At 41.2% G+C, this 26,386-nt stretch overlaps 2 protein-coding genes across 19 annotated transcripts in view; both read right to left on the reverse strand.

Moving 5' to 3' along the window:
• The window catches only part of SYNCRIP (synaptotagmin binding cytoplasmic RNA interacting protein), a 32,539-nt gene extending 6,561 nt beyond the window's left edge, over positions 1 to 25,978 (reverse strand). For 5 of the 15 annotated variants that reach the window (XR_014805384.1, XR_014805372.1, XM_021089683.2 and 2 more), the window contains exons 1-10: positions 24,938 to 25,457; positions 23,422 to 23,581; positions 22,598 to 22,716; positions 22,369 to 22,476; positions 19,936 to 20,049; positions 19,659 to 19,835; positions 8,621 to 8,756; positions 6,773 to 6,978; positions 4,225 to 4,374; positions 3,775 to 3,896 (exon numbers count right to left, since the gene is read on the reverse strand). Coding sequence is in view for 9 of the 15 variants with exons in the window: in XM_021089683.2 (XP_020945342.1) it covers positions 3,775 to 3,896; positions 4,225 to 4,374; positions 6,773 to 6,978; positions 8,621 to 8,756; positions 19,659 to 19,835; positions 19,936 to 20,049; positions 22,369 to 22,476; positions 22,598 to 22,716; positions 23,422 to 23,569 (1,280 nt within the window). In the remaining 6 variants the exon portion in view is untranslated. Of the gene's footprint in view, positions 1 to 215; positions 403 to 1,502; positions 3,205 to 3,682; positions 3,897 to 4,224; positions 4,375 to 6,772; positions 6,979 to 8,620; positions 8,757 to 19,658; positions 19,836 to 19,935; positions 20,050 to 22,368; positions 22,477 to 22,597; positions 22,717 to 23,421; positions 23,582 to 24,937; positions 25,458 to 25,858 lie in introns of those variants that run through there. The other 10 variants (XR_014805404.1, XR_014805403.1, XM_084959531.1 and 7 more) reach the window with 3 other exon arrangements.
• SNX14 (sorting nexin 14) overlaps positions 1 to 26,386 on the reverse strand; it is a 371,843-nt gene that overhangs the window by 111,023 nt on the left and 234,434 nt on the right. The window lies entirely within an intron of this gene.

Below are 26,386 nucleotides of genomic sequence, written 5' to 3' on the forward strand. Positions count from 1 at the left end.
TCCTAGTCGGATTCGTTAACCACTGAGCCACGATGGGATCCTGCTCCCTTTTTAAACTGAGGCTCAGAATTTCCCAACATGCCTAAATGCATAGCCAATTATACACACGGAAACTTGGTTACTTCCCTGATTATGAAATAATAGAAGGTTCCCCCACATAGAGTAATAAACAGAAAACTGACTTGAGATATAGTTAAGTTCAGTGATTACTGTTCTTTTTTTTTTTTTTTTTTTTCTTTTTGCTATTTCTTTGGGCCACTCCCACAGCATATGGAGGTTCCCAGGCTAGGGGTCTAATTGGAGCCGTAGCCCCCGGCCTACACCAGAGCCACAGCAACGCGGGATCCGAGCTGCGTCTGCAACCTACACCACAGCTCACGGCAACGCCGGATCGTTAACCCACTGAGCAAGGGCAGGGACCAAACCGCAACCTCATGGTTCCTAGTCGGATTCGTTAACCACTGCGCCACAACGGGAACTCCGATTATTGTTCTTATTTCAAATAGCAATTACCCTTGCTCTTCCTTAGAAATCAATTACCACCCCAATTTTTTTTTTTTCTTTTTTGGCCGCCCCACAGCATGCAGAGGTCCAGGCTAAGAATCAGATCCAAGCTGCAGATGCTACCTGTACCTGATCCTCAACCCACCTGTGCTGGGCCAGGGATCAAAGCTACATCCCAGTGCTCCAAAGATGCCACTGTTCCTGCTGCACCATAGTGGGAACTCCCAACCAAATTTTTAAATTGCAAACTTCTTTCATACCCAGTTAAGTTTCACTCACTGTCTTAATGAGCATGTATCCTTAAAAGACACAATTTATACAATGCATTTACACACTTGTTTTGTTATTTCACTATGTTATTTGCTTATTTTATTAACTACACTCATTTTTTCAAAACCCAAGCATAGTATGTGAAACCTATGGGATGGAAGTAAAGAGAATTATATATTGGTAAAGAAGTCTTTTTTTCTGGTACAGAGGAAGCAGAATCTATCAAAATTGGAGATTTAATATTTTCCACCTCAGAGAAAAAACTCTCCATCTTTTAACCCAATATATTATCAAGACTTTTGCACAGAACTAGAATAATCCAAAATTTATATGGAATCATAAAAGACCCAGAATTGCAAAAGCAATCCTAAGAGAAAAAAAAACAAAGCAGGAGGCATAACTCTCCCAGACTTCAGACAATGTTGCAAAGCTACAATAATCAAAACAGTGTGATGGAATTCCTGACATGGCTCAGCAGAAACAAATCTGACTAGTATCCATGAGGATGCAGGTTCTATCCCTGGCCTTGCTCAGTGGGTTAAGGATCTGGTGTTGCTGTGGGCTGTGATGTAGGTCACAGATCAGCTCGGATCTGGCACTGCTCTGGCTGTGGCATAGGCAGGAACTACAGCTCTGATTCGACCCATAGCCTGGGACCCTCCATATGCCACAGGTGCAGCCCTAAAAAAACCAAACACACACAAACACACAAAACAAAACAAAAAAACCCAGTGTGATAATAGTAAAAAACAGGCATTCGGATCAATGGAACAGAAAAGAGAGCCCAGAGATAAACCCAGGCACCTACGGTCAATTAATCTTTGACAGAGGCGACAAAAATATAAAAATGGGAAAAAGTCTCTTCAGCAAGTGGTGCCAGGAAAACTGGACAGCTGCATGTCCAGTGAAACTAAAACACACCCTCACATCATGCAAAAAAAAAAAATACATTCAAAATGGCTTAAAGATTAAACATAAAACATGACACCACAAAACTCCTAGATGAGAATATAGGCAAAAGAAATAAGTACAAAAGTAAACAAAAGAGACCTTACCAAACTTACAAGCTTTTTGCACAGCAAAAGAAACCATTAAAAAACTGAAAACACAACCTACAGAATGGGAGAAAATAACTGCAAACAATGCAACTGACAAGGGCTTAATCTCCAAAATATACAAACAACTCATACAACTCAACAACAAAAAACAACCCAACTGAAAATGGGCATAAGACCTAAATAGACATTTCTCCAAAGAAAACATGGCTGGGCAACAGGCACCTGAAAAAAATGCTCAAGATCACTAATTACTAGAGAAATGCAAATCATAACTACAATGAGGTACCACCTCACACCAGTCAGAATGGCTATCATTAACAATTCTACAAATAACGGATGCTGGAGAGGGTGTGGAAAAAAAGGAACCCCCCCTACACTGTTGGTGGGAACACAAATTGATTCAGCCACTGTGGAAAACAGTACGGAGGTTCTCAAAAACTGAAAACAGAGTTGCCATATGATCCAGCAATCCCATTCCTGGGCTTGTATGTGGAAACAAACAAAAAAACTGTAATTCAAAAAGATATATGCACCCCTATGTTCAAAAGCAGCACTATTCACAATAACCAAGACATGGAAACAACTTAAATTGTTCATCAACAGATGCATAGCATAAAGAAGATGTGAAAGATATATACAATGGAGTAATACTCAGCCATAAAAAGAACAAAATAACACCATTTGCAGCCACACGAATACAATTAGATACTCTCATACTAAGTGAGGTCAGAAAGACAAATGTCTAACAATATTACATGTGGAACATGAAATATGGCACAAATGCACAGACTCACAGACATGGAGAACAGACTGCCAAAGGGGAGAGGAAGGGAGTAGGATGAAATTGGGAGTTTGGGATTAGTAGATGCAAACTATTATACATTTTAAATGGATAAACAATAAGGTATAACATAGAGAATTATGTCCAATCTCTTGAGGTAGACCATGATGGAAAATAATAATAGTTAAAAAAAGAATATACACATGAATGACTGAGTCACTTGGCTGTACAGAAGAAATTAGCACAACATAGTAAATAAAAAATTTTAAAAAGGTAAATAGCACCTCCCCCAAAACAAAACTTTGGGGCAGCTAATATTTAAAACACATCTCCAGGAGCACACTCTGTAAAATACAGTAGAAAATATCCTAGGTTGATTTTTTTATTTCTTATGCAAAGGTCCAGTTACCTAGATTACAATTATTTTCACAAGTATGGTCAACAGCAAGAGCTCAACAAACATTTGAGATTCTTGGCATTTTTCTTTGACTCAAAGCTTTCAATTGAAAATTCAAGTGTTTTTTATTTTTAGTCTTTTTAGGGCCGCACCCAAGGCATATGGACGTTCCCAGGCTAGGGGTCTAATTGGAGCTGTAGCCGCTGGCCTATGCCAGAGCCACAGCAATTCCGGATCCAAGCCGTGTCTGTGACCTTCATCACAGCTCCCATCAACAACGGATCCTTAACCCACTGAGTAAGGCCAGGGATCGAATCCGCATCCTCAGGGATGCCAGTCAGGTTCGCTAACCGCTGAGCCATGATGGGAAGTGCCAAAATTCAAGTGTTTTTTAAAAGGTAAAGGCATGTTATGGATTTGTTTTTAATAGGTCTGAGCAACACCTGTTATTCACCAGTTATTCAATATTAAAATTTATACAGGAGTTCCCACTGTGGCACAGTGGAAACAAATCCAACTAAGAACCGTGAGGTTTCGGGTTCAATCCCTGGTCTCACTCAATGGGTTAAGGATCCGGCGTTGTCGTGAGGTGTGGTGTAGGTCTAAGGCAAAGCTCAGTTCTGATGTTACTGTGGCTGTGGCATAGGCCGGTGGCTACAGCTCCGATTGGACCCCTAACCTGAGAACCTCCATATGCCACGGGTGTGGCCCCAATAAGACAAATAAATAAATAAATAAATAAAATTTATACAACTGTCACTTACATTTGATTCTTTGCAGCTTGCCTCTGAGCTTTTCTTTCTTTCCTTTTCTGATCTGGTGGCTTAGCAAAAACAATTTCAATATTTTCTCCTTCCAAGTCTTTGCCATTCATTTCTTCCATAGCCTTAAAAAAGTAGGTATTAATCAATCCAAGAAGTCTTTCACAACGATTATGATTAAAGTTAAAAAAAAAAAATCATCTATCATTAACATTGGAAGGATGAGATAAAATAGGATTAAGATTTTATTTAAAGATCCAGCTCTTCAACTAATTTACTTTTTGACTTGGTTTAGTAAGTTAAACAATTTGCTAAGGCCAATAAAGGTTATTTAACTTGAGTAGATTACATGACATCTGAGTTTCCTTTAGTCTTCTGAAACATTGTAATAGCAGATGACTAAAAATCATCATTCTAGGTTAGATGCCTATAGCAATTCCCCCAGTTATTTACCTTGACAGCACCATCTCGCTCATCAAAATGAATGAAAGCATAATCTTTTAATTTCTTCACTCGTTCCAGTTTCCCAAACTGACTAAATGCTTTTTCTAAAATTTCTTCTGTTACAGTATTGGCAAGGTTGCGCACAAACAGCACTTTTACCTGAAATTTAAGAAAAAAAAAAAAAAAACAAAAAAAACTCCCTGTATATTTCCAAAGGATTAAATTTCTAAGATGTCACCACACCACCCCAACACTGCACACGACTTTAGTCACAACCCATTTAAAAGAAGAATATTAGAAATACAAAATAAAGACTAAATTTTCAACTCATTTGGGTAAATACCAAGGAGCATGCTGCTGGATCTAATGGGCAAAAAACCTGAACAAACATCTCACCAAAGGCATATAGATGGTGAATAAGTATATGAAGAGATGCTCAACATCACATCTCATTAGAGAATTGCAATTTAAAACAGCAAGATACCATTACAAACCTATTAGAATGGTTGAATGGTTGAGAATATAAAACAATATATTCACTGTCTTAGAATGCAAAACAGTACAGTCTGGCAGCTTTTTACAAAACTATACATACTTTTTAAAAATATATGATCCAGCAATCACATTCCTTGGTATTTACCCAAATGAGGTGAAAACATGCCCACACAAAAACCTGCATATGGATGCTTATAGCACCTTTAATCATAATTGCCAATTCTTGGAAGCAGTATAGCTGTCCTTCAGCAGGTGAATGGAGAAACTGTATTACACCAGACAATGGAATATTTAGAAATGAGCCATCAAGCCATGAAAAGACCTGGAGGAATCTTATACATAGAAGATAATCTTTGGGGGGGGGGGGGGGGCGGTGCATGCCCACAGCACTCGGAAGTTCCCGGGCCTGGGACTGAAATTGAGCCACAACAGAGTCCACACCAAGTACTTAACTGCTAGGCCACCAGGAACTAGCAGGGAAGATAATTTTTAAATGGCCACATACTATATGATTCCAACTATGGAGACAGCAAAAAGATCAACAGGTGCCAGGATAGAGAGGAGAAGGGTGAATAGGCAATTATGGAGGATTCTTAGGGCAGTGAAAATATTCTGTATGATACCATAATGGTGGATACATGACATACATTTATCAAACTCGTAGGATGTACAACACCAAAAGTGAATCCTAAACTATGAACTTCAAGTTATAATGTCTCTACGTATTTATTTATTTTTATGGCCACACCCACAGCATATGGAAGTTCCTGGGCCAGAGGTGGAATCCAAGCTGCAGCTGTGACCTATGCACAGCTGCAGCAATGCTGCATCCTTTAACTCACTGTGCTGGGCCAGGAATCAAACCTGTACCTCTGCAGAGACCGAAGCCATTGCAGTCAGGATCCTAATCCACTGCACCACAGCAGGAACTCCAATAATGTGTCAATTTAGATTAACTGACTATGACAAATGCACCACTCTGGTATGGATGTCGATAGTGGGGGAGGCTGCACATGTATGTGGGCAGGGTGTATATCAGAAATCGCTGTACTTGCTGCTCAAAAAACAAAACATGCTATGCTTAGTAGTTTCTATTAGTTATTACTTTGCAATCAAAATGAAGGTGGTTATTTCCTATGAGTATCATGCCATCTGAAACAGCTGTTGAACTTAACACTGGTAATTACGGCCTGCTTTTGAAACATTAAACAAGAGAGAGAATATTCAAAATACTAGTAAGATAAATTTTTTCAATCCTGAAAGCTCCTCTAAGTACAACTATAAAATTTAACCTTTTGCCTAAGAAAACATTTCCACTTGGTCCTAGAACACCTTAAGTGGAATCTGAATTTCTTAACCTAAAGTACTAACCAATGAGAACTTAATAGGCCAGAGGAAAAAGAATGTTAAGTAGCTTCTGTCCTCAAGACCATTTATCCTTCAATATTCACAGTTCTGATATTTCACACTCCTCTCTTGATTTAAGTGGACTAGTTGTATCAGCAAGCCTATCACCATTGAGGGGGATTCCTAAAAACACAAAGGGTAGAATAACTGTAAACTGCACTAAGGGTAAAGTGTTGACTCAAGAGATATTTGTTCTCATAGATGTCTCAACTGACTGCTGAAGCAGGATACCTAATAATAGCTAAACCTTGTAACTGCAGCAGCTCTGCTGAGGCCAGTACAGTTCACTATTTTTAGGAGTAGGACTTTTAACATAAAAACCATGTAATCTAACTGCGCCATTCTCACAAACTCAAAGAAACTGCTCTTCAAATCCACACAAAAATGAAAGGAATCATCTCCACAGCATGTAGGCTAACTACTCCATCATGAGCATGTGATGGTTCACGATTATGGTCGAGTGTCCATGAATAATTTCTATATTTATTCTCCATGCCCATGGTGTTCATTTCTGGTGTGTGACCTTAACATAGAACACTTCTATCACTTTCAAAAATAAAGCACAAAATTAATCTCATATGTTTTCCCCTCTTTTTGAAAGCATTCCCCTGCCCCCACCAACATCTCAAAAATGTTTTAACTCAATTGCCATTACCTTTGCCATAACCTCAGGATCGGGGTCTTCTATAGGATCAGCCCATTCAACAGTTCCAACATTCCCCCAGACCTTGACTTTACCACTCATTAACCTACGCCTTGCCTGGGCAGCTGTTTTGTGATCTTCATATTCAAGGAAGCAAAAACCTCTGTTTTTTTTCTTATCATCTGGTTGGTGGTATAAAATGACGTCTGTAAGACCCTCTGAAAGTAAGCAACCATTCCAGGGAAATTAGATAAGATAAGCAAGAACAAGCAGATAAAAAGATTTATTTTCCTAATATTACACTTGAATATCGAAATGAAAAATAATCTCTTATCTTTACAGAGGACTCTCAAATTACTGGTCCTTCAGTAGGTGAATGGATAAACTGTAGTACACCCAGACAATGGAATATTTTGAAATGAGCCATCAAGCCATGAAAAGACATGGAATCTTAAATGGAGGAATCTTAAATTACCTAATCCACACTTTCCAAGTGTTCCCAATGCAAAAACCCCATGGAAAGAAAAGGTACTCTTTTTCATTAGACCTGAGGACTATTCTGCTTCCATTAATTAGATGACAGAGGCATAAAATCTTTACATAGCTGTTTTAAGAAAAAAGTAGTGTAAGTCAGAAAAGGCTAGCAATTTTTCACCCCATGCAAGTAAAAGCTAATTTTCTAATGGCACTTTTATGGCTTCAAATATCAACAGGTTTATTTCAAATGAATTAGAATATATTAGTATTGTGTAAGAAAATTTCAAATGCTCCTGGAAACTGGTAACAGGCTGATAATTTGCTAAATATTCTTGGCAGACAAAAATTTTACTTCTAATAAAAGCCTGTCACTTGGAAACTGGTATAAAAAAACACTTTACAATTCAAGGAAATTGATCCATATTGACAATGTATAATCTTTGCTTATACCAAGAGTATTATTCCTATAATTTGGAATATCAAATCACTACACAAACATCTACATTAAGAAAGTTAACTTATTAAAAAAAAAAGTCAACTAGTACAAAGCAAGTATAATGGAAAAAATAAAAATCATTAAAGAAAGAAAAAAAAAAAAAAAAAAAAAGAATGTCAACTAGGTGTTCCTGTTGTGGCTCAGCAGAAACAAATCTGACAAAACAAATCCATAAGGACGAAGGTTCGATCCCTGGCCTCGCTCAGTGGGTTAAAGATCTGGTGTTGCTGTGGTGTAGGCTGGCAGCTACAGCTCTGATTCAACCCCTACCCTGGGAACCTCCACATGCCGTGGGTACGGCCCTAAAAAAAAAAAAAAAAAAAGAGAGAGAGAGAGAATGTCAACTAGCACTCTGAAATGCGTAAAAATACACAAAGAAATACAATCTTTCAAAACAGGAGAAGTACAACAATGAGTATGCATACTGAGTTCAAATTCCTTACTAGCTACATTAACATTCAACAAGTTAATTCCAAAAACCTTCTATGCCTGTTTCCTTATCTGAAAAATGGTGTGACCTATCTCATTTGGCTATAGTGAGAATACATTGGTCAATAAATGCAGTGTTTAAACAGTGTCCGGTACATAGCAGTAATTACCTCAGTATTAAGTTTCGGAGTTCCTGTTGTGGCACAGCGGAAACGAACCTGACTAGGAACCACGAGGTTGCAGGTTCAAATCCTGGCCTTACTCAGTGGGTTAAGGATCTGGCGTTGCCATGAGCTGTGGTGTAGGCTGGCAGCAACAGCTCCAATTACACCCCTAGCCTGGGAACCTCCATAAGCTGCAGGTGCAGCCCTAAAAGGACAAAAGACAACAAAAAAATAAAAAGAAAAAGAAAAACATAAAATAAAAGTTGCACCTCCTTCCAAATAAATCCAACTTACCTGTTACTTTGCTAAATTCTTCAAGAATCTGTTCCTTGGTTTTACTCTTAGGAATAGAGCCCACAAAAAGCCTGTTGTTGGCAACCGAGATGCAGACACCAATATGTTTTCCAGAACGAATTTCATGATTATTATACTGAAAGGGGGAAAAGTGCAGCATGTTTTTAAAATTCCTAAATGTTCCTATTATAGATGTTTATTATAGAAAGATATGCAAATCCCATACACAAAAGCAAAATCTTTTTAACAAATTTCAACATTTAAGTTTACCAATATTTTTATCCTTTAAAAAATTATAATCTGAGACAGCTACAAATATTGTACTGATATAACACATTAAACACAAGTTAATGAATACAAAAACTGTTAAGTCCTTGAAATTTAGGAAACTTGATAAAAATTAAGAATCATGTCTGTAAGCAGGTTAAATTTCAAATTACAGATTCCATAACACCCTGTTTTCTACTTAAATTCATCCTGCCAACCAGTTATCCTCATGCAAGGGAAGCTAATTCTTGTGCCAGCAAGCTTTCTGTCTTTATGTTAATCAGCACCCGATACCCAATTTTTCCTTCTCCCCTAACTACTTGTAAAAAGTTGCAAAAAGGAATGTGGCTTCAAATACTTAAGTTTAAAAGGAGAATCTTGTTATTCTGAATCTGACTATTTTTCCCCCTCATTCATTTTTGTTAAGCCTACACTATAGTTGGAGAAAGACAAGCAGATTATGGTCAAAGTATAAAAGCAACCATAAAACTACAATAAAAAGTAAACTTAATCTTCAAGTAGCCAAATTTCATAAAAAGGAAAGATACTGTAGAGGCAAAATTGGAAAAATTCTTCCGTTATTCCTATCCTTACATACAGTTACATCAGGTCTAAGAGAAGAAACTACAAATAAGTCAGAAAACTAATTCCTCCTTGATCGACCCTTTCTCCAACTTCAGATATTCAAAACCAAACAAGTTCAAACATCCTTCCTCCAGTTCAGAACAGTTTTGTTCTTTTTCCCCACTGACTCAGTTTATGCTTATCAAAGTCTCTGGTCATTATGATCCCAGGACTATCTATACTCTTTACAGTTATACCAGAGACATTTTTTTTCAAATCACAATTTTGCCTATAGAAAAAAATCTCAGTGACTCCGCAACAGCAAAAAAAAATTCAAGTCCTTGGACATTATTGAGGCCATCCTAAAATTCCTACCCCTTCTTCCTTTCCTCCATGATACTATAACCTTAGCTAATTATAAATCAGTTCTTAAACAGCTTACATACTGCTAAACCTCTAAATATAAATCTTTCCCTGGGAATTCCCGTTGTGACTCAGTGGTTAACGAGCCTGACTAGTATCTGTAAAAACAAAGTGAGTTAAGGATCCAGTGTTGCTGCAAGCTGTGATACAGGCTGAGGATGGTGCTCTGATCCCACTTGCTGTGGCTGTGGCATAGGCTAGAGAAGCTACAGCTGACTGAACCCCTAGCCTGGAAATTTCATATGCTGCAGGTGCTGTCCTGAAAAGCAAAAAAAAAAAAAAGAAAAAATTACTAAAAAAATTTTTTTTAAGTTTTCCCTGAAAGCATTATCTAAACTCCTCTGCATACCTGTAAACTTGAACTCAACCATCAAATATCCTGCAATCCCTAAATGCTATAAAGGTCAACAAAAATACCATTCTATGTGAACATAGATCAGCAGTTCTCAACAGAAGTGATTTTATCATCACCTGCCCCCACACACCCCCACATTTGACAATGTCTAAACACATTTTTGTTTGTCAACTAGATGTACAGCTTGCTGCTGGCTGCTGGTATTTAATGGGTAGGTAGAGGTCAGAGATGGTACATCCTACAATTTACAAAATAGCCCAGCATAATGAAAAATAACCTAGTCTAAAATATTAATGCTGAGGTTAAGAAATCCTGCCCTGGACTTTTTCTCATGGCATTTATATTCTATTTAAACCAAAACCCTCTTTAAAAAGTAGAAATATGAGTTAACTGCAAATAAAGCTATGGTGGAATCCACCATTACATAGGATTATGGACAAATAGCCTACAATACCCTAGTACACAAATAAGTTAACTTAATGACACAATAAATTGCTTTAAGACATGTACATTCTTGGAGTTCCCTTGTGGTGCAGAGGATTAAGGATCCAGCATTGTCAATACAGAAGCTTGGGTCACTGTTGTGGCTAGGGTTGGATCCCTGGCCCAGCCAACTTCCACATGCCCCAGGTGCAGCCAAATATAAAACAGAAAATAAAACAGAGGCAGGGGTGGGTTGTGTGAACTAAATTTATGAAAAAAAAAAAAAAAAAAAAAAAAAGACATGTACATTCCCTAAATATCAAATAGCCAGCCTTAACGATAAATCAATGGCTTTTAATTTGGTTATCTAGTCTGTAACTCCAAGAGTTGACAAAAAGTCAGAAAAAGAATGGAAAGAAATACCAAGTTTTTAAAGGCAAAAGTAGGAGTTATTCTGAAGATCACAGAATTTGGTATCATTTCTCCTATTTTGTACTTTTACTTTCTAAATGTTTTAAGAGCAAAGACTATTTACTATAAGAAAAAACTTTTAAGAAAAATTAGAATTATTGGTTTTATCACTTACATCAATATTAACAATGCTACTTCATTGTTTCTTTCTTTCCTTCTAACATCATTGGCCTTGCTACCGTTAATCAAGGTGGGGTAGATATTTAGAATGGCTATAGTCTCTGGACAATATAAAGACATTAATATTTAGCAGGATTTATAAAGTAAACTACAACTCCACATTTTTCAATTAAAAAAATTCAAAGTAACCCACAGGAAGTAAACTGGCTTTCCAATGAAAAGAAGTCATTAAAGGTACAAAGGAGACCATCTGGGCATATTGTCCAAACAAAGCAAAAGTGCCCAGAAATAAACAATTCTTGAAACAATGCCCCATCTACAGATTAAGCATGCATTTTTATGTACATATTTGAGTGGCTTAACTTTTCTAACTCTAGCATTTTTCCCCCATTTTTAGCCACCCCATGGCATACGGAGTTCCTGGGCCAGGGATTAGATCCAAGTTGTAGCTGCAGCAATGCTGGACCTTTTAACCTGCAGTACCAGGCCAAAGATCACACATGCATCCTGGAGCTGCAGAGACCTGCCACAGGAGAAAGTCTGCTCTAGCATTTTTAAGATCCATCTATCACCTTAAATTCAAACATAAACTTTGCATCCCATTAGGTGAATAACAGTCACTTAGATGGAAGAAGGTCACTACAAAAAACAACTGTTGTGAGCCTTCATAGAGATTCTAATCTAATGCTGATAAACCCTTACTCTTAAAGGTTAGTAATCAGGATATGATGATAACAAAAGTTTTAAGTGGAGTTCTCATTGTGGCTCAGTGGTTAACAAATCCAACTAGTATCCATTAGGACGCAGGCCTCGCTAAGTGGGTTAAGGATCTGACGTTGCCATGAGTTGTGGTATACAGTCGCAGACGCAGCTCGGATCCTGCGTCACTGTGCTGTAGGCCGGCAGCTACAGCACCAATCTGACCCCCGCCTGGGAACCTCCCTACGCCGTGGGTGCGGCCCTATAGAAAGACAAAAAAAAAGTTTTAAAAAATGATCTCTCTCAAATACTAGGAAGGTGGGCACCAAAGTTAACAAGTTTTAGAAATCTAGCATTCAGATCAGTAGTGCAGTGAGGTAACCAAACAAAATAAAGATGAACTCTGAACATTAACCAATACAGGTTCACTATTTCAGAACACCAAAACAGGAGTTTTAGAGCCTGGAACATTCCTGTCACCTAGGCTCAAGATATTAAGTCACTCTTTCCTTCCCTCATAACCAGTCTCCAAATCCCCAGAAATTTAGCAATCTTAGATTTGGATTCTGACGCAGAAGTGGTTGCTCAGTCCGAACATTTTCCTTTTTTTCTTTTTAAGGACCACACCTAGCATGTGGAAGTTCTCAGGCTAGGAGTCAAATCGGTGCCACACCTGCAACCTATACCACAGCTTGCACCAACACCGGATCTTTAACCCACTGACTAATAAGCCAGAGATCAAACCCGCATCCACCCAGACACTGTTGGGTTCTTAACCTGCTGAGCCACCAACAGGAACTCCAATCCTAACTCTTCTTACAGCAGCAAAATTGCTACTTCCCAAGCCGGTCCGTTTAAGTCTTCTTTACATTGAGCTAAAAAAAAAAAAAACTTCACTGAAAATTCTACAATAAATCTATTTCCTTCTCTAAATGACAGCACTTTATATACCTACACACAACGCTTATTAGAACTCGATCCTCTTCTGTGCTTGGCTAATCATTCCTTGACAAACTAAACTACTTCCAAGTTTCACTAAACAGTGACAGCCATAACACAATACTGTAGGTGCAGACTGAGACTAAAGAATCTACAATAAGCTGGAGACTAATCTTACATTTCTAGACCCCATGCCTCTCTATAACATGTAGTCCATGATTATCTTGGCTTAATTGGTAATCCACACTGTTGACACACTACAGCTAATCTGTGGACTAGTCATGTATAGGACTTGACTTTCAGTCCCACTCAACTTCATCCTGCTGGTGTAAACTACTGCCACAGGCTATCAAAATCTTTTCAGATCCTGATTTCTTTCATCCATGGCATTTACTACTACATGTAGATTCAAGCAATCCAACCATGCCCTCATCTAAATTATTGATTTAAAAAATGGAATAGAACCTATAGCATATTGCATCATACCCACTCAAAACCTCAACAATATCATGCAAAAAAAGTTTTTGTCCAGGAGTTGTGACTACTGCCTTCTGGCATTGACTTTACACAAGTTTTATCTCCCCTCCCACAAAACAATGTTTCAACTGGATTCACCTATGTCATTCACTGCCCCGTTCAAACCTCTTTTATCACAAAGCTTCTAACAATCCCAACCCAAAGCAATCTATCCCTTCAACCCTCCTTTACCCTGTGAACCACCACTTCAATTGTAGTTAGCCTCTCATGTCCTAGAAATTTCAAGTCAAAAAAATGGATCAAACTACTTTGTATGCCCATAATGAAAGTTTTCATGTTGAACATACGAAACATTTGTTAATTGCTACTAAAATATTTTATGGACCTGTCTTGTCAGCTGCACTCATGAAAATAGTCATACATTGGTGTATACAACCACTTCGGTGAATAAACCATCAGTAGCTATTAAAATCGTAACTCAACATGCAAACAGAGATCAGTATTCCAATCTTCACAACAAAGACATTTTCAGGAGTTCCCATTGTGGCTCAGCAGTAACAAACCCGACTGGTTATCATGAGGACTGGGTTCCATCTCTGGCCTCACTCAGTGGGTCAAGGATCCGGCGTTTCGGTGAGCTGCAGTGTAGGTCACAGAAGTAGCTTGGATCAGGTGTTGCTATGGCTGTGGTGAAGGCTCCAATCCAACCCCTAGCCTGGGAACTTCCACATGCCGCAGGCATGGCCCTAAAAAGCAAAACAAACAAAAAAAAGGCATTTTCAGTAGGCTACTTCTATGGTATAGAACCATAATGGGCACTGCAAAGCCAATTGGCCTTGGGCTCCAATTCTAGCAATACACCACACAAATACATATACATACTTGCCTACCCTTCCTGCTGGACTTTGTGACAATGCCAAACACTACATATATTTCCAAGTACCCCCAAGGGTATGTGGGGGGCATCACCCCCCATTAATCTTTGTTAATCCCTATGACTAACAGTAGCACAAAATTATTCAAATAGAGGCTAGAAAACATAAAAAGCAAAATTGCCCATAGCTAATATGGGGACATTATAAATTTCTGTGTCATAAATAATGGATTAGATGGCACTGGTCAGCCATCATTTATCCAGTACCTACTTTACAGTGGCACTGTTCTAAAAGATGAGAAGAAAGAAGAGCACTTTCTGATGGGAAGACAGAAGAAATAACCTTACAAAGTGGAGAGATAATTTCAAGTGCATCTAAGCATTTTTTATCTTGTTCATGGAGCAACTGGGTGGTAAGCTGTTCAAAGTCAGGAAAGGCCTTTTAAGATCCGATTGATGGGTCAGTGGTAGCAGTGATAACTGGGAGAAGTGGTAGAAAGAAGACAACCTTGAGATGGAAATGGTCATTGCTTTTACGTAGGAAAAAAAGGCAAAGTATGGATAGAGGGTAATAAAGAAAAATAAGAGGAGAGAGGTAAGGAGTAACTTGGATCAGACAGAGCCTTGTTTGGAAGCCATTATTAGTTTTCAGCATGGGAATGTTGTGATCTAATCTACACTGTCAAAGGGGCAACGGAAAATAATGAGACTAAGGTGAAGGATTCTTCAAACAGTACCTTAGGCTAGGGAGGAAGATCATACAAACTGGTTAGATGCCAAAAATATTTGGCAGTAGAGAAAGGACTTACATCCTGATCCGCTTTTAAAACTACCTAAACCACCACATAAATTTAAAGAATCAGGGTACTTGGTAACGTAACTTGCACTGCTGGCTTAAATGTTTATGTCTAGTTAACATTAGGCACCCGCTAAACAAACCTGGTATCCAACTAAAGCTGCATGGCCTCAGGCAAGCAACCTAGAAGAACCATGTTTCACTCACCTTGAAAAATGGGTTGAAGTGACATTTAAAGCTCCTATGCCTTAACAAGCACTCAAGTGATAGCTATTATTCACCTCTTCATGGATTTAGATCTTGCTCCCTAAGTAGATTTATCATTTAGGGATGAATTTTTCTCTCTTCTGTTTATTTTTCTTTTTAGGGCCACACCCACAGTACATGGAAGATCCAAGTCTAGGGGTTGGATCGGAGCTACAGCTGCTGGCCTACACCACAGGCACAGCAACGCAGAATCCAAGCCGTGTCTGCTACCTACACCGCACCTCACAGCAATACTGGATCCTTAACCCACTAAGAAAGGCCAGGGATCAAACCCACGCCCTCACAGTTACTAGTCGGGTTCGTTACCACTGAGTTATGACAGGAACTCCTTGGGATGAATTTTCTATTCCCCTCAAATATAAGGCAGAAGTTAGCTGAAAACAAGGTCATTAAGAAGGCTGCAGTTGCTCCAACTTCAGGCCACTCCATCAGCTATTAACATCAACCTGTTTTTATAAGAAATTTAGATGCAAACTTAAAAGCTACTGCTTTCAGAAGTTCCCATCAGCTTTCAGAAGTTCCCATCGTGGAGTTCCCGTCGTGGCACAGTGGTTAATGAATCTGACTAGGAACCATAAGGTTGCAGGTTCGATCCCTCGCCTTGCTTAGTGGGTTAAGGATCCCGCGTTGCCGTGAGCTGTGGTGTAGGTTGCAGACGTGGCTTGGATCTCACGTTGCTGTGGCTCTGGCGTAGGCCGGCGGCTACAGCTCCAATTAGATCCCTAGCCTGGGAACCTCCATATGCCGTGGGAAACAGCCCTAGAAAAGGAAAAAAGACAAAAAAAAAAAAAAAGAAGTTCCCATCGTGGCACAGTAGAAAGGAATCTGACTAGGAACCATGAGGTTTTGGTTCAATCCCTGGCCTCGCTCAGTGGGTTAAAGATTTGGCGTGGGTTAAGGATTTGGTGTTGCCGTGAGCTGTGGTGTAGGGTTGCAGATGTGGCTCAGGTCCTGCGTTGCTGTGGTGTAGGTCAGCAGCTGTAGCTCTGATTCTACCCCTAGCCTGGGAACCTCCATAAGCAGAAGATGTGGCCCAAGAAAGCAAGAAAAAACAAACAAACAAAAAGTTACAGCTTTTAGAATCCCCTGGTGGGACTAGGGGATTGAGCTGTCACTGCTGTGGCTCAGCTAACTGCTGGGGGTGCAGGTTCAAATCTTGGCCCAGAAACTTTCACTTGCCATGCCATGGGAGCAGCCAAAAAACCGAAAACCCACCTACAGCTTTTAATTGGGGAGAGGTTCATTGTTGAATTACATATATATATATAAAAAATAAGGCCGAGTACATAAACTATCTTGATCTAAGTATTTCTCAAGACATTCAAAGTACAGGAAAGCAAAAAGATATGGTGCTTCAATCTTGTCTGATCTATAATGCAATACAAGCATTTATCTCAACATTTGACTACAACTAGACTGATAGTTCAACTACCTTATATAAAAAATCCACCTTGGATAAAGCGCTAATTCAAATAGACTCATGCTATGACTCAAGTAGGGACAGTTTTCAAAACATGCTCCCTTAAGGAATACATTTAGAGGGTCACTCATTTCCAGAAATCAATATAAACTAAGAAAAAACATCCAAATCATGGAGTTCCCGTCGTGGCTAAGTGGTTAACAAATCCGACTAGGAACCATGAGGTTTCCGGTTCGATCCCTGGCCTTGCTCAGTAGGCCAGAGAATCCAGCATTACCATGAGCTGTGGTGTAGGTAGAAGACGGGGCTTGGATGCCGAGTGGCTGTGGCTGTGGCGCAGGCCAGCAGCTACAGCTCTGATTCGACCCCTAGCCCGGGAACCTCCACATGCCGCAGGTGTGGCCCTAGAAAAAAACAAACAAAAAAACCCATCCTAATCAACTTGAGAGTTTTTTACTTCTCTAGGATGTTACATTTCCTCCAAAGTCTAGTTCTTTCTTTTACTGCTGTATTAAGGAAAATCTCCCAATTCTATTATCACCCTAGCTATGGTAAAGTATTCTTTAAAGAAAAAAGCAAGGATATGTCCAATTCATCCCAGTGCTAAGAATATCTTTAAAAAATACCAAAGTGCAAAGCCTCCTATTCATTAGACAATAAAAAATAATTATGTCCCCAGATAAGGACTCAAAACACAAGCCCAGAATAAAATGTACGAAGGTTTAGGTTAAGGCAAGAGCCAGTTTCTAGACCAATCAAAATAGCTATTTGGCTATCTGGAAATTTCTATATTACGGCTGAAAAACTTGACTGTATTAATGACACTATTCTAAGCCTACAACAATGCAATCTTGGACTACATTACCTACTAAAGCCAAGGCAATTGCCCAAACTCAAATACATTTCATGTGTATTCACTGGCACTCAAAATCACCTTAGGACCTGGATTATATACCATCTTCCTCAAAGATGCTTTACTATAAGGATTCTGAAAATCACCTAGAAATAAGTTCTAATTCAAAACACACCATAATTTGTGTGTGCACGCATGTATCTCCCCCCTTTTGCCTATCCTCGAGGCATGCAGAAGTTCCCAGGCCAGGGATTGAACGTGCACTACAGCAGTAACAATACCAGATCTCTAACCCACTGCCCCACCAGGCCACTACCATAATTAGTATATTCTGGTAGCAAGAATTAAGTAGCCTACACATGTTGGTTTAATGATTCCTTTTCAAAATATTAATACAGGAGTTCCCTTGTGGCACAGTGGGTTAAGAATCCAGCAGTCACAGCAATGGCTGGAGCCTGGTACTATGGCAGCTGAGTTGGATCCCTGGCCCAGGAACTTCAACGTGCCCCAGATACACCCAAAAAAATTTAATATACAAATTACTTGTAACACTAAGTAATTCCATCAAACGAAACTAAAGTTTTACGTAATACCTGGTAAATAAGCTGGGCCTGACATCATTATATTCTGTACTAGCTTTTTGTAGTAAGACAGCTCATAACCGTCTCAATCATTCTACATATCCACATAAAAACTTACTGCTATTCTATTACTATCTGGCAAAATGTTCTATTTTCATAGATTCAACTGGATGACTTCTAAAGTTATCTTCATAGAACTCTAAAAAAGTCCTCAATTTTACCAGAACTGCTTAAACTAAAATCTTGACAGTTCAAAGGTTACCACTGAATAGACCCCTAGAAAGCTATATACTCCTGTAACAGAGAGCATTATTTGGAGGGGAAAATACGCCATGACTTTACAAGAAATAACAAACTCCTGGATTCTTCCAAGTAGCATACTTTTCTCATGTTAACCTTTTACAATACTCAATTACACACACCAGTGGAGAGATCCAAGCAATACAAAAAGCAAAACCAAGAATATCTCTTTTTCTCCTTAAGTTTTGCCTTAAAATGGGATATATCTGATTGTGAGGGAAGAAAAAATAAAATTCAGGAGAAATCAGTCTGAGAATTTCAAGTTGCTTAGAACTGCCCATAAAACATCAGATAAGGCAAACTAACATCTGCCATAGTGAATCATTTACAAGTCCCTCCCTAGTTGTATTTTTTGGTATATTTCTTGGATTGAAATTAACCTATGGTATCTTAAATCACAAAATGTAAGAACCACTTGAGTCACAGAACTTAAAACTAATTTGGGGAGTTCCTGTCATGGCTCAGTGGTTAACAAATCCGACTAGGAACCATGAGGTTGCAAGTTGGATCCCTGGCCTCACTCAGTGGGTTAAGGACCCGGCATTGCTGTGAGATGTGGTGTTGGTCACAGACGCGGCTCGGATCTGGCATTGCTGTGGCTGTGGTATAGGCCTGCAGCTACAGCTCTGATTTGACCCCTAGCCTGGGAACCTGCATATGCCGCAGGGAGCGGCCCTAAAAAAGGCAAAAAAGACACAAACACAAAAACTAATTTGAAGGAAAGTTATAATAAAGCCATAACTTGAAACATTAAAATCCTTTAAGTTGGAAAAATAATTAGGTCTTCACCTGACATCTGATATTTTCAAATCAAATATTGCCACTCTCCACAAAATCATTTATGTCATTAACTAGAAAAATCGTCACATCTTTGTGGAATACCTTTGAAAAAGGGATAGCTAAATATGTCCAGAAACTATGTGAACCCTATATATTAGTTACTATCTTAAACCTTCTATCATTCCTAAATTAAAAAAATCACTTAGCCAAATGTTTCAACGAACCATTGAACTGCACACTACCTTATACATTCTGAGTCCAATCAATTACACATGCAAAAATACTGCTACAACATGTACACAGACAATATAAAAGACAATGCCTAGTCAGCACTTCAAAAGACATTTGCTTAACACAGTAAGAAAAGGCCTGACTTTAACTGAAAATAGCGAATATGAAGGCTGAAAACAAACAAAAAGAACAACTCACCAGTTTAACAGCCTCCTGGGCGGCTTCTTTTGTACAAAAAGTGACAAACGCATAACCTCTATTGAGACCTGTTAGTGGATCCATCATTAGACGAAGATCCCATATAGGTCCAGCTTTTTCAAACAATGGAACAAGTTCATCCTCAAACAGATCTCTTGGGATCTTCCCCACAAATATCTGTAAATTAAATATGAAGTAAAAAACCATGGAGAGTTTCTTCAGGAAACCAGATACTTGTACATTTACTACAAAAGGTACAAGTTTTTAGTTTCTTTACCTCAGTGCCAACAGAAGGCTGCTGACCTGAATAAACGGAATCTGGAGGTGGTCCCCCATACTTCCTCTGTCCAGTGGTCACATCAAGTGTGTAGCCTGTTCTTTCCAAGAGTGCCTTAAAAAGTTCAAATGTCATTAATACATTTCATTCACAAGACCACACCTATGCATTTAGCACTTTAAAAAAAAAAAAAAAATCAATGCTGTTCAAATCTTTCCATTTATTCTGGCAACATTCCCTATTAACAGGTTTCTGTTGTCTGTTTTAGAATTCCCCTTTTAACTAAAGTGTGCTTGTAATTTATAACATGCCGTAATTTATAATCAAAGTTTCAAAATCCTGGTCAAATTATTTTCTAGTCTCCAATTAATTACTGAGTAGTGCTTAGTGAACAAAATATTGACCCATCAACAACTTTCAAGGTGTATATTATTCTGCCCTTCTAAAAAATGACACACCTAATTAGGCTGAAATTAATTCTCTCCTGAAGGAGCTGGATTAAGTTATCTCCCCCAAGTCTAGCTTTCTTACCCAAACAATTTCCCAGTACCCCACACTCATACTGCCATCCTGGGCATTTGGCCAACCTTTATAGAATTATACTCCTCCAACTAAGTACAGAAACTTAGGAGTTGCAGGAAAGATAACCTCTTATTCATCTGACATTCGAGTACCATGCTTCACAGGACAGTACAGATGGCTCGGGAAAAAAATGAGTGCCAAAATGATTTGGAAAACTATGAAATTCCAACAATGTGACATAACCTCTAGGTATCTCCCTAAAAGTGAACTGTTAAAATTTACACAACTCATAATTACTCAGAGCATTAAGAACTTCTCTTCACATCTTAAGCAGAAGTACTAGAAAGAAGTAAAGCACTATTAGCTCAAAGTAAAAAACAAGAATTATTCCTTCTTCATCATCTCACCCAAAAGCACAAAACTGATTTTCTAAATAAAACCAATCTAATAATTAGCTGATAAATTTTGAACTAAAAAGAAACTAACACCAGGCACTTGACAATACTTATCAAAACACTATTAAGTAATCTCATTTAGTTTTTGAAAATGAAAATGACTAGGTAGATTTTAAACATTTTTTACTCAAAGAACATTAAATACTTATCGCTTAGCTATAAATACTGTAACTGATTAAAAAACTTTTGTAAACTCTCTTAATAAAAAAGCCCACAAAGTTCTCCATGTTTTAAGCAGTCTTTTTTCTATTTTACCAAACTGTATTTGCTTAACAGTGCAGCATGAGTTAGTAACTAAAATACACTCAAATCTATTATCATGTAAACTAAACCATTAAATGGCTCATCTTCCCTTTTTCCCATATGTAACCCCTGTGCTTCTTACACTTTAATCTTTATATGACCCAAATAATAGCTTTAACATCAATCCCTAAAAATAAAAGGAAAAACTTATACCCTCTGTCAAACATCCTATAAAAACGTCCACCTTCTTGCCACAATTTAAGTCACACTAAAGCTTTAAAGCCACCCCCTTCTAAAGATTAACTGAGTCTCATAAACTAAACTTTCAATTTTTCACTAAAATTTTAGTTAATTCTAACTCCCAATGTAGATTTAATTACAACAGGTGACAACTGTATTCTATTCCTTTGGAAAAATTTGATTCAGAATTCAAACTTTTCACTCACAGCTAGACCTTGAAAGCCTCAAATTTATAGATGATATTAAAAGCTAACGCCACACTCCAAGCTTCTCTTCCCATACCATTAAAACACACCTGACACTAATACTCTTCCTAATAACTGATTTTCTTAAACCATAACCCTTGGGTCAGGAGCAGGGGCACACTAAACCAAGAGTACTGGGTTAAAACTAATATGACCATTATTTTTTGTTATGAGCTTAAAATATTTAAAAAAGCAAAGATCAAAACCTGGTGGAATTTGAGGCCATTTACTATCCCTTGTGACCTGGGGTTAGGGGTGTTAAAATCCTAAACCCATTTAATTTGGGGGCTTGAGAATCCTAAGAAAGAGCAATCAACTGCTAAATGTACACTCTTTAGCATTATGAAGTGAAGTGATCCCCTCACATTTTGGTTCCACTGTCAGTAACCTGGACTTGCAGGTTTCCGAAATTATCTAAACAACATGGTGGCTGTTATTTCTTTAAAATCTTGTATTTAGAATAGCAATAGCACAGATCTAAGCAACAGTAGCTGGCTAACAAAAACTTCAGAATTGTTTTAGAAACAGAAATAGTAAAGAGCAGGAAACTACTCAAAAACAGTAATTAGAAAAGATTAACAAATTATCTCATGGTCACTCTTAACACCTCAAAACACACACGCACACATACACACCCACTTCACACCCAAGGAATATTTACCAAAGTCAGAAATAGTTTTAAAAACTTTGAAACTGAACAGAGTAAAAGAAAGTTTTTAAAGACATACCTTAATTTTTGCTTCATCTGGTCCTTTGCTAGAATCTGCTACTTTGGTCCCCTGTTTTTCTCTCTGCCTGTAAGTCTTCATGACTCCACATAAAAAGGCACTTTTGTTCTGTAAAGGAATGTTCCAATCATATTTAACAATAGGTGTCTTATCTGTATATAATTAAATAAAATTTAAACGAAACTACTCATTTTTTATTCTTTTTACACTGACACTAAGTTAACATTACCTGAACATGAGAGAGATCACTGTCTTTAAACTGCTGAAGAACTGCCAATGCGCCGTCTTCATTGAATTCTTTTAAAGCTTCGATAGCTCTTTCATCTAAATCGCTATGTGCAACCAGCCCTGGAGAAGAGAAAACCTAATTAGTTGTCAACTTTTAATATTTTGGAAGGGTGCTGCTGATGTTTTTAAAGACCATGTTTGCCACACGGGTGCCAACTAAGAATTCTTCCATTCCTCTTATCATCTATATAATGAAGAGCACAAATACCTTAACCGTTCTGAACTGCATTAGGAACTAAATGAGGCCTCTCAACCACACTTACAATAATGAATCAACCTTTTTATCTTGTTCTGTATCTAAGTCAGATAGTTCTGAACACTAAGTATTTCTACAGTAAATATGTAAGCTTACAAATTCTAAAATCAACCAGCAAAGTACCAAGCATGACAACTGAACCTCTACTCAATTCAAATACCACTAAAAAAGCAAGAGCCACACGGAGAAAGACAGACAAGTCTACAGTTACCAAGTTATTTAACCAGAATCCTACTATAAAAATACCCCCAAAAAGTCACATGTCCTGCTCCCAACATTTAGCAGCTGTTACTACCATCATATACTTATCCATCTGGCCAGCCAGCCTTTACCTCCTAGCCTTTTCTTCTTCCCTCCCTCTTTACACCTTAACCTCTAGTTCACAACCATCACAACAAGGCAAAACTCCAGGTCCCACACTTATTGGAAACCACAAAAAGTTGCTATTTTAGCTCAAAGCCAGAAATCCAATAGAAAAATCTCATAATTTTGCAAGTGTTAGTTCTTACCTGCAACGTAAATTTCATCTAGTTTTTCAGCAACTTTCTGTGGTAAACCAGCATCAAGCAATGTCTGAAAATTTTCTGAATGGATAACTGCAGAAGTAGTATCCATGGGCTCTTCAGTACCATTTCCATTAACATGTTCTGTAGCCATGTTTCCAGAGATCTGTTCAAACGCAATAAGCAAAATTAAACTAGGATCTTCAAAAAGGGTAGAGGACAATATAAGAGCCCCAATCTTTACTTTCTCTACCAATTTCTACACCAACCAGTCTGCACTTCCCTTTAAAGAGGCCTTACTTTAAACTCACTGTCGCCTGACAAGCCAGATTTGGAGCGCCGGGCACACAAGGATGGATCCACTACGTTTTTCCTTAGCACCACCCCTGACTCACCTGCTAACACTCCCTAGGAAAAACCACATTACAAATGGAGCCCAACCAGCAAGAGGACGAGCCAGTGTGCCACATGCAGCTTTGCCCGTACAGAAAATGAGGTGTGTGTGTGGAGCAAGCAAAACTGGGCTTTTCCCTCTCAAAGGTAAACCCCCAAAGTGCGCGCTTTTCCCGCCTGCCGCTTAAAGATCAGTAACAACAGCCAGCGAAGAACAAAGCGCTCACACAAGCCACCTTCCCACCTCCCAGTTTCTCCACCCTTCACCCCCGCACCCCAAAGCCCGCCCCCGACTCCGCACCCCGTGCGGCAGCCTCACCGCTGCGGCCACCGGGAGCCCATTAGAAACACGTGCTCTGCGCCTTCAAATGTCCTACAACTTCCTTCAACGGAAACCCACCGAGTCCCAGGCCAAGACGACCGTCTCCGGCTCCCAACATCAACCCAAAGCCGCGGTCGGAGCCCCCAGCAAGCAGCAGCAGCACAAGCTCGCCCCTCGCGGACACCGAGGCCGCGGCGGCGCCAGGCCACGGGCTCTCCCCGCCCCCCAGCGCCGCCGTCTCGGCCGTGACACATGGCTCTCTCTGCCCCGGGCGCCGGCCACCCCGGCCGCCCCGCCGAGATGTGAGCCGTGGCGCGAGCCCCTACCCATCGTGGGTCCTGGCAGTGACTGCGGTGCGGGGGCTGGCGGTGCCACCCCTGAGCCGGAGCCGGCAAGCCTGCGGCGTGAGGGCGTTCCGCGAACTGCCCAACGCCCGCCGGACCCCGAACACCACCCAGGCCCGCCGCGCGGCCACGGGACGGGATCGGCTCCTCTCCGCCCACTCCCGTGCCGCGGCGACGGCCACGACAGCACCAACTCCGCCGCCACTCGCGGTCCGCGCGGGCCACGGGGCCGCCTCCTCCCAGGAGCGCCGCAGACAAAGCCCGAACGGCGGCAGCACATGGAGGGGAGGAGGAAGTGGCGGCGCGGACCGCGGCCTACTCCCAAGCAACCCAGTCAACGTGCTCCTCTCTCCCTTGGAATCCATTTTCCAGAAAAGCCGGTTTCTCCCCGCACCGCCCTCCCCCAGCTCACTCCACAATGTCACGGAGCTCCCCCCCAGACCCGGGTCCCGGCGGTCGTTACCTCCCCGTTGGGCTGCGGCGGAGGAATCCTGTCCGAGGAGATCCGGTTGCGGGCAACGTGTGCTCGCTGCTCCCTGTGTCCGGCGCGAGTGGAGCTGTTGTAAAATGGCGGCCGAAGCTCACGCCGCTGGCAGCAAACCCGATCCAGTTCCACTCGCCTCCGAGCGCGCTCCCGGTGCGCGCGCGCGCCTCCGCGTGACCCCCCCTTCCCTCCCCTCCCCTCCCTCGCGCGTCCGCTTCTCTCACTCACTCCCTCAGCCCCTGCCCTCCTCCAGCTCCTCCTTCTCCTTCTTCCACCACCACCAGCCTCTGTCCGCCTTCTTCTCTAGGCCTTGCTTCTTGCCCTCCCTGCTCTTCTCCCCCACTGCCGTCCGCAGCCGCTCAAGCACGAGTGGCCGCCCTTCCCCTCCACGCTCGCACGCTCGCTTGCTCCCTCCCTCGCTCTCACAACCCCGTTCCCCAGGCCCTGCCGAGTAGGCTCCTCTCTTTCTCTCTCCCGCGCTGACGTGACGACGTAGCCTGCGCTTCAGGATGCGCGCCCTCGGGCTCCGCCCTCACGCCCCACCACCTCCCTCGCTCTTCACCACCCGGGGGGGGCGGGGGGGCGCGAGACCCCGCCCTTCCGCTCCGGCGGCGGAGGGGCCGGGAGTGAATGAAAGGCCCGCCCCTTCCCTCCCGACACTCCCCCTCCCGCTCCCCTCCGGGCGGGGCGGGGCGGGCCGGCTCAGCATGTCCCACTCGTTCTCCTTTGTCAGGAGACAGGCATCTCCCCACCCCGCCCCACCCCACCCCCATCGCGGCACCACGCGCACGCCACCCCCATCGAGCTCCCGCTTGCCCCACCCCCCGCCCCGTCCCGGGCCGGCCGGGAACCGGGGCAGGGGGCACGGGATGCGACCGCAGTTCCCCATAGGATACCCACCGGTCCGTGCGCGCCCGGCCCCCACCCCCGGCGCGGCGGCCGCGTAGCCGTTCCAGGCGGTGTCCACGCCGCCGCCGCCCCGCGCTCTCCTAGCTCGGGAAGCTGCAGGCGCACGTGTCCCCCGGGGCGGGGCGAGACAGACAATGGGGCGACGGGGGAGGGGAGCGGCGCGGAGACCCGGGGACCTTTGGTCAACCTGTCCGGCCCGACTCCAGTGCAGGAGTTCCTCTAGGGGAGACTGGGTCTCCCTGGCTGGACAATGGGGACTCCCGGGGCCCTGCGCCCGCGTGGCTCTTCCACGGGAACCTTGGACAGAAGGAGGGGCGCCCAAAGCTCAGACGAGGAAACCCCGGCTGCTTTTGAGGGGGAACAGACTGGCTCTAGTGGAGCGAGGAGCGGCTCCCGCTTTGGGATGATAGGAAAGCCACATTTGGAAGCCAAACCAGGGGTGATGAAGAGTTGTGCAGTACTCCGTTTCGGTCCCTGGCCTTTTGAGCAGTAAAGGGCTTCCTTGTAGCACAGTTTGAG

This window comes from Sus scrofa, chromosome 1 (assembly GCF_054392235.1).
Source record: "Sus scrofa isolate SSC_HxYL_T2T_F1_AM1 chromosome 1, Sscrofa_HxYL_maternal_Yorkshire_Landrace_v2.0, whole genome shotgun sequence".
NCBI classification, from domain to species: domain Eukaryota; kingdom Metazoa; phylum Chordata; class Mammalia; order Artiodactyla; family Suidae; genus Sus; species Sus scrofa.